This window comes from Colossoma macropomum, unplaced genomic scaffold (assembly GCF_904425465.1).
Source record: "Colossoma macropomum unplaced genomic scaffold, Colossoma_macropomum, whole genome shotgun sequence".
NCBI lineage: Eukaryota > Metazoa > Chordata > Actinopteri > Characiformes > Serrasalmidae > Colossoma > Colossoma macropomum.
The window spans coordinates 553624-566116 of NW_023494787.1; the positions used below are offsets into that span (position 1 = coordinate 553624).

A 12493-nucleotide genomic window follows, 5' to 3' on the forward strand; every position below is an offset into this window, starting at 1 on the left:
TTGAGCTCCTTCGATCACTAGCCATGGTGGAGAAACACTACATGCAAAACTGAAGCCAGACTCTGCTTACTGAGGATGAGGTGATGGAGCTAATAAGCACTAAATGTCCCCCATTCTGCCTACTGGACCCAATTCCCTCCAAACTACACTGCTCCATTTTTGACTTTATAGATGAACCCATTGCTCATCTCTAATCAGGTTCCTTCCACCTCAAAATCTGCTGAGTGACAAAGCTGCTCAAGAACCCCTCCCTAGATCTTACTATCATTGTGAACTACAGACCCATTTCACTCCTTTGATTTTCATCCCAAACCCTAAAACAGGCTGTCGTGGCACAGCTGTCTGACCATCCTGAGAGGAACACACTTCTGATTCTAAGCAGTCCAGATACAAACCAGGACACTCAACAGGAACCACCCTCCTGTCAATCACTGACTCTCTCCACAAAGCCAGGGAGATCAGTGGGTGCGGTGGTAGGGGGTGCTATAAAATCATTCTGCACCCCTTGAAAAGATAGAGATAAATTATTCAACTGTAATTTTTCACTTTCCACAAGATGAGCATAATCAGTACTTTGTGTACTTACATACATTCACTGAGATCACTCAGTGATACAGCATCAGTCCTGTTTTAGTCTGCTCTCAATCTAAACATTAACTCACACCATTAATGCTAATATTTAGTCAGTCACTAAATATATAATCTATATATATTCACTGTTCTTGTGTGATAATAACAGTGAATTATTTCTGGTAAGTGTAACTTGTCAGAATGAACAAAAAGGCTTTACTGTTTGAATTATTATCCAAAATTATGGTCAGGAAACAGGCACAGGTCAAATCCAGAAAGGGCAGCAAGTACAAACACACAAACATTTCACGAGGCAAAATCAGTCCAAAAGGTTTCAGGCAAAAGGGGAAAGTCAAAATACAGAAGATCAGTCAGAACTGGAAAAACACAAAACAGGAATGAGCTCAGCAGCTCTAGAGAGAAGCAACACCTGGAACTGAACTGAACTAACTTTCAGTCGTGAGAGATCCGGGTCATAAGAGATACGCTGGCATGCTTGGCTGCCACTTCTCCCCCGGTGTAACTTTTCAAACTTTTGAAACTTTTAGTTGTTTTAAATTGTTTTTACTGGTTTATCTTAAGCTTGGCTTGGCGCTGCTGGTCTGACTAATTGCATGAAACTTTGTACTGGATTGTATGCACTGGATTTTACCTCTGGATCATTCATTGGTGTGTGTGAGAACTTATTGGTGTGTCTGCTTTTTTGCTATTGCTCCCCTGGTTTTGTTCTGACCTGAGCTGAGCACTTCAGGATTGGACTTTGTTACCAGCTGGATTTTTTCCTGCATTGACTCGATCCTGTACTACACAGTGCTCTGTCTGATACGACAGTGTGAGTTCTGTGCTGTGGAGCTCTCCCTGTGCTACTCTGTGTTTGTGGAGTGGAGCGTCTGCGGTAGCGTGATTAGCGGATCACCTGTTCTCCATACCTGCTGCTTCAGTCTAACAGCTCCTGCTACTGTGATTACCTCCCCTCCCGGGCAATGTGGAATATTCTGTGTTTGCTCCTTTGGCTGCTGGGCTTTGATGGCTGCAACTATCACAGCGGACGCATCATGACGATAAGGTACTCATTCAGTGAACTTTATGCTCTTCAAAATTCACGGTACAAAACCCCGGCTCCGTTACTCACACATCGTCACCTTGGAATCTTGCGAAGGCCCAAATATTGCCACCGTAGTTTAGGTCGGATTGTTGTCTACCAACAGCATTCTAACAATATTCCCTTGCTCTGGTCGTTGCATCACTGTGAGGTTGTGAGGATGTTGCCAGGTTTTTGTAATAAAATAAGCGGTCGGAATTTACACTATGTTCCAATAATGAATCTTTCTCCAATGAGCACCGACCTGAATGTTAATTGTGCTCTGTTCAATGTTCGCTCTCTAAATAACAAGGCGACGTTTATGGCTGATGTTATTTTGGAACATAATATTGACTTGCTGTGTTTGACTGAAACTTGGCAACAACCTAATGACTATTTTGCTCTGAACCAAATTCTACCTGCTCACTATCAATATGTGGACCAACCACGTTTAACTGGCCGTGGTGGAGGACTTGCTGTGGTGCATAGATCCAAGCTCAGAGTAAAAACTGTTCCAGTTCCTCATATGACATCATTTGAATGCCTAGCTGTGCTTATTTCTGCTGCTAGACCTTTACTGATTGTGCTTGTCTATCGTCCACCAAAAGTATCTTCTGTTTTCATTTCTGAGCTTTCTGAGTTACTCACCTCACTCAGGCCTATGCACTCTGACATGCTGCTGCTTGGCGATTTTAATGTTCATGTTGATTCTAGTAAATGTTCATTTGCCACTGAATTTTTAAATTTGCTTCAGTGTTTTGACCTCACTCAGAACGTGGACTTCTCTACAAAGGTCATATCTTGGATGTTGTTTGTTCCAATGGCATTTCTCCCACTAATATGCATGGCATTGATCTATTCATATCTGATCATAAGGCTGTTTTCTTTGATCTTCTTTTACCATGTCACCAGCGAGGGCAGCGCGATCCACGCCAGTTCACTTTTAGACATTTAAAAAACGTTAGTCCTCTTGTCCTTATGAATATGCTTAGTCAGATTCCTATACCTGAATCTATAAATCCTGATATCCTAGCGTCCCATTATGATGAAACTCTCTCATCTATATTGAATCATCAGGCTCCTCTTAGAACACGCACTGTAACTTTTTCACATCCTGCTCCTTGGTACACGTCAGAACTGCGCAAACTAAAAGCTGCTGGTCGTCAGCTTGAGCGCCGTTGGAAGAGAACTGGCTTGACGGTCCATGCCCTCGCTTACAGAGACCATGTTTTTAGCTATAAGGAGGAATTGAAGAAAGCTAAAACACTATTATTAAAAATCATCCAAGGCACACATGGTAGTTCTAGAGCTCTCTTTTCTACTGTTAATAAGTTACTGCGTCCTGTGAAATGTTTCCCTCTGGCTCCATCACCAGAGCTTTGCTCTGGGTTTATGGCTTTTTTTAATCAAAAAATTGATTTAATTTACTCTCAATTTCAGCCTATTTTAGCTTAATTGAATTTCCAGTCTCCGTCTTTTCAATTTAATGTAGTTTTTCCATTTTTAATACTGTGCATGAAAGTTTTGTCTTACAGCTTATTAAGTCCTCTAGAGCTACCACTTGCCTACTGGACCCCATGCCAACACACTGGGTGAAAGCTTGTCATGCTTCAATTTGTCCTCTCATTACTCAGGTTATCAATGCATCACTCAGTTCAGGTTTTGTTCCAGCTTGTTTGAAATTGGCTGCCATTACGCCGGTTTTCAAGAAGACTGGTTTAGACCCTGAGAATTTAGCAAATTACAGGCCAATCTCTAATCTCCCATTTCTCACCAAAATACTTGAACGGACAGTAGCAGTCCAGTTAATAGACCATATCGAATCCAATGACTTGTTTGAAGTTTTCCAGTCTGGTTTTAGAAAGAATCACTGCACTGAAACTGCGCTTGTTAGGGTGGCGAATGATCTCTTAATAGCAGCTGATAAGGGTTTGTTGAATTTGCTTGTTTTATTGGACCTTACTGCAGCTTTAATACAGTATGCCATAGCCTACTACTACATCGGCTTCAAAATTCAATTGGCATATCTGGTACTGCACTTGCCTGGTTTCAGTCATATCAGGCAGACAGGCAGCAGTTTATATTGTACATGCTCCCCCTTGGTGACATCATCAGGTGACATGGATTGCAGTTTCATTGTTTTGCAGACGATGTGCAGATATATATAAATATTTGGGTTCTGAATAGGCTGCAGTATGTGCAAAATAGGGTTTTAACCCACGGTAGATCCTGGGAGCACATCAGTCCAACTCTGAAACAGCTTCATTGGCTCCCAGTTCAGTATCGCGTTCGATACGAATTGCTTGTGCTGGTTTTTAAATCTTTGAATGGCCACGCCCCTTCCTACCTTGGTAGTCTGCTCCGGTTGTACTCTCCAGCTCGCACTCTTCACTCCTCTGACTCACATTTACTCAAAGTTCCTCCCTCTAAGCTGCGTACGGTTGGTGACAGGGCATTCAGTGTTGCCGGCCCCAGGCTGTGGAACAGTCTCCCCTCTGAGTTGCGTGCTTGTTCGACCCTGGCTATGTTCAAAGCTAGTCTTAAAACCCACCTTTTCCAGATGGCTTTTGGGTGAACCAGTACTGTGATGTTTTTGATTTTTTTGTAAATTGTGTGTATTGCTTTTACATATTTCTACATGCTATTTTTATTTCTTTTTAAATTTATTTTAATTTGTATTATTATTATTCTTAGTGTATTTTTTTTTTAATCTTTGTTATTTTTATTGTACAGCATCCTTGGGTGTCTTGAAAGGTGCTTATCAAATAATATTATTATTATTATTATAAAAGCCTGTGTTTTTTACTAACACAAACCAGAGGTCAACAGGTGATACAGATTAGTACTCGGGGGACAGAGAGTGGTGATTGGAGCGTGATGGAGGGTCAGGAGTCATGTGTTCTCCCAGAGGATTCTCTGATCTGAGCCAGAGGGATGTGTGACAGTAAGGCATTTAAAGATGGATCACTTTCTAATTCTTTCCAAAACACAACAAAAACATTCAGCACTCAACAGTGAAAGTGAGGAAAGTGAAACCAATTGTTGCTATTTTGAGTCAGATTATCAGTTACAGAACTGAATCAGTGCCCACAAGTGTGTCGCCATAGCCTGTGGTTGTTTTTTATGGCTGCAAGGACCACTGCAACACTGCGACCATGAGAATGACCTCATTGGCACATCACCACCACAGTCATAATTCTGAAAAAAAACATCCAGTCCAGAGCACGTGATCTATAAACTAGAACATTATCCAAATGGATCATCACACATAACTAAACTCTGTCAAAGCAGCACAGAGCACAACTTCATTTTCATCGCTGCCAAGCAAATCACTTCCCTCCTGAAAGTGTGAGAGTGAACAGCTAAAATGTTTTGAACAGCAGAAGATGCTGCGGAGATGAACAGATTATGGGTCAGTGACTGTGAACCCCCCCTATATGTTTAAATATCGCCACCTCAGCCATAGTTCCTTGGATTACTGGAGTTCCCCAGGGGTCAGTTCTTTGTCTACTCCTGTTCTCCTTGTACACTAAGTCACTGGGACCAGTAATCAGCTCCCATGGGTTCTCTTTTCACTGCTATGCTGATGGTTACCCAGCTGTACTTCTCATTTCCATTTTGTCTTTCTGACATCTCTTCATGGATGCATTACAAGTGTTTTCATAAAGTACATCATATTTCTGCTTTCATCAATTGTTTGCAAATGGCTCTTTTCAAATTAGTCCTAGGATGGTCTCTTGATTACCTTGAAACAATACAAAGGTATAGTTTGTACTGAATTCTATGCTGTTATATGCTATAATAGAAGGATAACTGACAAAATCTCTTGGATCTTTATATTTAGCCACATCATCATTTATACAAAAAAAGTTGTATTTGACACTTATTATTCATTTATGTAACCAAGAGAACATTTCCACCTGCTACAAAACATTCAGTCACAGAAACTGAAAATGTGTCTCTACAGTTCATTACAGTAAAAAGGCTCAGCCTCTGTCAGGATCTCACCATAAATTTAATTTATTAAATACCTAAAATTAAAATTAATAAATCAGTGAATCTACTGAAAAACTGCAGATTTATGTTGTTCGATAAGAAGTAAACAGAAAGTGATCATATAAATCTTCAAACAGAAGACTTTTTCTGCTCAATAATTCTGCTTAAGGAATAGAAACAAAGAGAGTTTGTGATTCATCAAAATAATTATAATGAAACTTGAGATGTTAATGAAGGATATTTATGATTGATCTGTAGGAACTGGACTGAGAACTCTGCCTGAAATGCACATCATCATCCTGCCATTCGAATCACTCTTCATTTCTGGTTGGATTGCTTTACAAATCTATGACACCTGTAAGTAACAACAACAACAACAACAACAACAACAACAAATAGTAATAATAATAATAATAATAATAATAATAAAACAACAAAACAATAATAATAATAATAATCATCATCATTATCATCATCATCATAAAAAACAATGATAATAATAATCCTGGTTGTGTTCTTGGGTAAGACACTTAACCCCACCATTGCTGTAGGGGGCACTGCTCTGCTGTACTGCTCACAACATAATGGTGAGGTTCCTTCAGCACATCAGATTTGGAGGTTTAGGGAAGTTTAAGGAGGTTTAAACATTTGTAGGGAATTAAAATTTGGGGGGGGGGCGGGGTTAGGGAGGTTTGGGGAGGTTTAGGGAATTGAGGGAGGTTTAGGAACTTTAAATAAGTTTAGGGAGATTTAGTAAGGTTTAGGGAAGTGGTCTAAGGAAGTATGGGGAGTTACATAGGTTTAAGGAATCTTATGGAGGTTTAGGGAATTTAGGGAAGTTTATGGATGGTTGGGAAGATTAGGAAGGGAGGTTAAGGAAAGTTTAGGGGAGTTTAGGGAGGCTTAAGGAGGGTTAGTAAAGTTTAAGAGGGGTTAGCAGGTTGAAGGACATTGAAGGAGGTTTAATAAACATTTAGGGAAGCTTCAGGAGGTTTGGATACTTTAAGAAAATTTGGGTAGGTTTAGAGAGGGAAGTTTAGGGAAATTAAGAGAGGTTTACTGAGGTTTAAGGAAGAAGGTTTAGAGAATTTAAGGGAAGTTTGGGGAGGTTTATACATGTTTGTTTATAGAGATGTTGAGAGGTTTGGGGACGTCTCTAGAGATTTAGGGGGGAAGGTTATGGAAGTTTAGTTAGGTTCATGTGGTTTTAGGGAGGGCAGTTTATAGGGGTTTGGGGAAGTTTAGGGAGGTGTAGAAAACTAGGAAAGTGCAGGGAGGTTTAGAGAGGGATGTTTAGGTAGGTTTAGGCAAGCTGTGGAAGGTTTTAGGAGATTTAGATATATGTAGAGTGTTTAAGGGAGGATTACGGTGGTGTAAGGAAGTTCAAAGAATATAGGAAAGTTTAAGGATATTTAGGGAAGTTTAGTGAAGTTTAGATGTAGCATAGAATAGAGTCCATGTCTTCACTGATATGGTAGGAGTTTGTCTGGATTAGATCCAAATTATATTCTATAATTACAATATAATATAATGCAAATGTGTTTAGAATAACTAAGTAATTATAATGTAAATTTAACTGTAATTATTTTAATTATACTGTTACTTTTCTCTTTCATCTGTGTGTGAATAAAGGGATGAGGATGAGAGACAGGTAAACTCACCTAAACTCAACATGATTGACAGGTATTTATTTAAATACAACAGCATTTACTTTTATTAACTGTGTCTTTCTTTGTCTGTAACAGAATAAAGAGTAACTTTGAAGCTGGAGGGGAAGCAGATCTTCAGGTAGGACGTGTGAATTTATTTCATTGTTTCTGTAATAAATGCTGTGCTGATGGTGGGGTCAGTCTGAGTGGACTGTTCTGTGGTCAGGTTGGTGAAGATGGTGAAGAAATGGAGGTTCTGTCCTCTCTGTCTAAAAGTCCTGAGTGCTGAGGTAACCACTCTGATATGAGGAGGAGATTTTCACTGTTTGATGATGAAGATGATGATGATGGTGATGATGATGATGAGGATGAGGATGATGGTGATGATGATGATGATGATGGTGATGGTGATGGTGAGGATGATGGTGATGGTGAGGATGATGGTGATGATGATGATGATGATGATGAGGATGATGGTGATGATGATGATGATGATGATGATGATGATGATGGTGATAATAATGATGGTGATGGTGATGATGATGATGATGATGATGATGATGGTGATGATGATGTGTTCTTTACTCTACAGGATCGTTCAGTACTGTAGAAGAACATGTTCCACTGCTGGAGATCTGAACAACCTGAACACAGTCTCACTGATAAACATCTCATACTTACTAAAAGAAGATCACTTATGTAAATAATACAGTTTTTATTCTTTATTCAGCATCACAGTGTCCTTCAGAATGTTTATAAACAGTACATGGCTGTACATTAATCAATATTTTTGTACATTTAAGTTGGAAACGTCCAGTGAGCACTGAGCTCAGATGTGTTACTGAAACTGTCCTGAATATAAGTTTGATTATTTCTGTTTTGCTCATAAAACTCAACATATCATTACAATAAACACAAATAAGCAAATACAGTAAAAATAATGTTGTTGATAAAGTCGTTGATATCTTGTGAGTTAAATTGAAGATCAAGTTTTAAATCCAAATTTCTCTTGGATGCATCCACCCGTCTCATTGATTTATTAAATTCCATCTTCAGCGCCCTTAATTTATCATAACAAAGTAACCAAACTAAGATAACTATAAAAATGATTTATTCCAGTATTAGTTTAACTTCAACTTTATTTAATTTGTTTGGCATCACTTGGACTGTAAGAAGCAGAAAACGGTAAACCAACTTCCAAGACTGAACTTTTGTTAAAAATATCCCTGTGACTGTATTTTTTGTGACTGCATTATTTGTTGTCTTTTCTATAGTGAGCTGTATATTAATATGTTCGCAGCTACATATAGCAACATTCTATCTATTGATTATTAACTAAGTGTAATAAGACATCAATGTATATCTTTTAAACCTCCATATAATATTTAGGGCCATAAAATTAATATGATCACCTGCGTGTCAGTTGACTCTCAACTTCATGTATCTCCACTGTATCTCATGCTTGTTGACACTCAAAAGATCATCTTTTAAGTGTCTTTTAATTGTCGTTTGGACCATCCAAATAAAGTCAAACACAGTCGACCTTAACAGCGCAACATTGTTTTTTATTATCAACCACAGATCAGCTGACTCTCAACATGGTGTACATTGCATTTCTCTTGACAATCAACAAAGAGTTATCTGTCCACTGAATCTCTGAAAATTCACTTGCTTATAGTATCAAGATGCACATTTGGACCACTCAAATAAAGTGAGAGGTGTTTAGTTGTATCCACATTTCAACATCTGCACATTTACACCGATCAGGCATAACATTCTGACCACCTCCTTGTTTCTGCGCTCATTGTCCATTTTATCAGCTCCACTTACTATATAGGTGCACTTTGTAGTTCTACAGTTACAGACTGTAGTCCATCTGTTTCTCTGATACTTTGTTAGCCCCCTTTTACCCTGTTCTTCAGTGGTCAGGACCCCCATGGACCCTCACAGAGCAGGTACTATTTGGGTGGTGGATCATTCTCAGCACTGCAGTAACACTGACGTGGTGGTGGTGTGTTAGTGTGTGTTGTGCTGGTACGAGTGGATCAGACACAGCAGTGCTGCTGGAGTCAGATTAGCATTAGCATTACTGAGTTACACTGAGAATCCCTGTTACCTTTAGTATGTAAGTTAGGTTTTATGGGTACACCCTATCAATCTTATGGGGTGGGTACAGCCATAAACAGTAGCAGTGTTTTAATATATACCTGTAGAACCCAGAATATAATCAACTACCTTAGAATAACCTGCCATTAAAACTACAGGACCACAGTCAGGAGTTCTGGTAGGAATTTTGGGCCCCTTGTCTCACCTCATTTCCTCTAAGGCCAGAGTACATCAAATGGACACACACAATAGACATTAATATTTCAACGTTTGTAGTTCTGTTTAGAATGTTCAGGACAGACAAGGAAGATGAACAAGGGTGAGGGAGAAGTTGTTATAGCTGCATAATTCGAAGTCTTTTTTGAATATAAGCAATATGAATGCATATCAATAAACTGTACAGCTGACAGAAACTTTGAAATGCTTGCATCTTACATCTGACTGTCAAAGCAGGACTTTGTTGTTGACTCGTACAGGACTTGTTGATAGTTATGCTGTTTTAGGGTTGAGGGGTTTCCCCCTTTTCTGTACCTTCAAGCCATCTTCAAATAATAACGCAGTGTACAGTATTACTGGGGGGCGCTGTGGGTGGTTACAAGTAAAGTAAACACATTTTGATGTATTTTTGCCGTGTCATCCTGCATTATTTCAGAAATAAAAAAAAATCGGTAAGGGGCAGATCGCTTAGATGGTCACCAAAACAGTGAACACAGTGCTCTATTTTCTATTAATTTCATATTAATTTCATATTAATTTCATATGGCCATTGACGGAGCAAAAAGGTTAAATTAAACCTGTTCTGTGATGTGTGGATCTGTAGCTTGATGGGCTAATGTTAGATCAGTGAGCTACAGACCCAAACAGTGCCACACACTACAGTACAGGTTTGAATGAGTCTAGGTTTAATACTTAAAGCCACATCGAGACCACAGAAGGTCACAGTTGCTTTAAGTTTACACAGAGAATGGCAGTCAAACTGAGGAATGGTAATGGTTTGGCTGCCTCAGGGGGTTTTGCTGCACTACTTTTGAAAGAACAACTCAAAAATGGTATGAATTGATTGTATAAGTGTGTTTTCTGTAGAGGATGTGTTAACTTTTTCACATAGAAAGTCAAGAGAACAGTTTTTTTCAGGGATATTCAAACATTCGAATGCGACTGTAACCTTATTTTCTGTTAGCAGATCGACGAGCTCTTCATAACCAAATGAAGCATTTCAACTGCAAAACCTTTCAGTAAGGCTGAAAGTCACAGGCACAAAAAAGAACAAAGAACAAAAGTTCATGTTGTGTCGCTACAGTTTCAGAACACTTTGGTGTTTGATATGAAAGCTGTGTGTACAGTTTTATAGAGAGGACTTCATGTCCTGTGTGCGTCAGATAAACATATTAGTGTGTTATCTCTGTCAGGTATGTCTCAAATATGCTGTGGTAAAATGAGAGACTTTGGACCGACTCAGCTTAAGACTGAACCTCAAATCCAAAAAGCCAAAAAATGAACGTGCAGGGAGTCGATTTCTCTCTGTGTAAATCATTTTGATAACTTGGTGAAATTATCTTTAGTCTTTCAAAACACACAGTGACATGAAGTCATAACTGGGGAATTCATGAAAGAGTAACTACACCCTCAGACCTGTAATAATAAAACACACCAGCCTTGATTAAACACATCTTTCCAAACTGTAAAATATCATTTTTAATCATGGTCAGTTCCGCCTCTGCAGCGCCCCCTCTGGTTCAACTCTGCTACAGGCACGGATGACATACTTTGGTATGAAGACACATCACAGTATGTAAATCAGTCAACCAATGTTACCGCCCCCCCAATGATGCCCTACTCGCGCCGCACTCCTAAATATGCATTGGAGCCCAGAGCGAGGAGATAACCACACTCACGCACTGAGCTAAACACCCCCAGCACCACCTCACAAGTCTGTGATACGCCAGCTGTTTGTACCAGCTGTAAATAACCCAGTTAATCTGAGCTTAGTTTGTAATAAACATGTTATGATTTATTGATAATGTTCAACGTATGATTAGTAACCTGAAGGAGTCTCCATTTAGCTGCCGATGTTGCGTCTGATTCACGTGTCGCTTTACAAATCGAGCCGTCCGGCTCACAATTCACTGAACAGAAATCAACGCAAGCAACACTGGAACTACGGAAAAGCGAAAATGACCGAAATGTACGTGATTTGGTTCTCTTACACGAAACACAAAGCATTGTTTCCATTCATGTGGTATTTTAGTATCTTACAAGAAGTAGAGGCTTATAGTGAACGGGCATTTTACACAGCCATAATGCTCATCTGCTCCATGTAAACATTGAAATACCATACATTGTAAAAAAAAAATAAACAAAAAAGTTCAGGTCAATAAGAGCTTATTGTTGTTGTGTTTAGTAAGTAAGAATACAACACTACTGATATCTGGCGTATTCCGATTTACATGTTTTCCTGTCTGAAAGATTTATGTAAAAATAACGCTAAGCCTTTAAATAAGTATATTTTTGTAAGCTTCTTAGCTTTTGCTTTATTGATGTGTTTGTCACTTTCATAATAGCAGTTTGGCCGTTAATGGATGAATGTAAAACACAGATTACTGTTCTGTTCAAGCTGAGTAGATTTATTTAGAGTGGTTTGCTGTGAAATGGCTCATTGTAGAGAAAACAAACAACTCAAGATTTCTTTTCAGTGGCGCCGACAGGAACCAGGGGTTGTGATGTCTAATATAGCCATACCCCAATATAGCCATTTAGTACCCAAAACCACCAGAAACCAAGTGTTTTCTGAGTTTTTATATGGAATGTTGATGATGACGAAGATAATGGGGATTAGCTTGCCCTATAACAACCTGTGTAACTCTCGGTCATACATGAGTTTAAAAATAAAACAGACCAAAGCCGTCAGAAACCTACTGTGAAACAATGCATCAGGCATTAAGCACTGTCCATGTAACCATTTCATGTAGGAACTTTCTGTGAGGGAGCTTTTAGAGGTGGACGTCTGGTTCCTATCACCACCACTGTGAACAGTTCTGACTCTGTAAGTTTCTCTTGAACAGAGCGTTTCACACCAAACCACTCTGAACCG

General features: G+C 39.2%; 2 protein-coding genes across 2 annotated transcripts in view; both read left to right on the forward strand.

Annotated features, from left to right (window-relative positions):
- The window catches only part of LOC118806228, a 49891-nt gene extending 41282 nt beyond the window's left edge, over positions 1-8609 (forward strand). The window contains exons 16-20 of the mRNA XM_036567699.1: positions 5906-6004; positions 7280-7298; positions 7393-7435; positions 7523-7586; positions 7889-8609. Of these exons, the coding sequence (XP_036423592.1) occupies positions 5906-6004; positions 7280-7298; positions 7393-7435; positions 7523-7585 (224 nt within the window). The 3' untranslated portion in view covers position 7586; positions 7889-8609. The remainder of the gene's footprint in view (positions 1-5905; positions 6005-7279; positions 7299-7392; positions 7436-7522; positions 7587-7888) is intronic.
- LOC118805159 overlaps positions 1-12493 on the forward strand; it is a 1027118-nt gene that overhangs the window by 533948 nt on the left and 480677 nt on the right. The gene's annotated exons all lie outside the window — the stretch shown is intronic.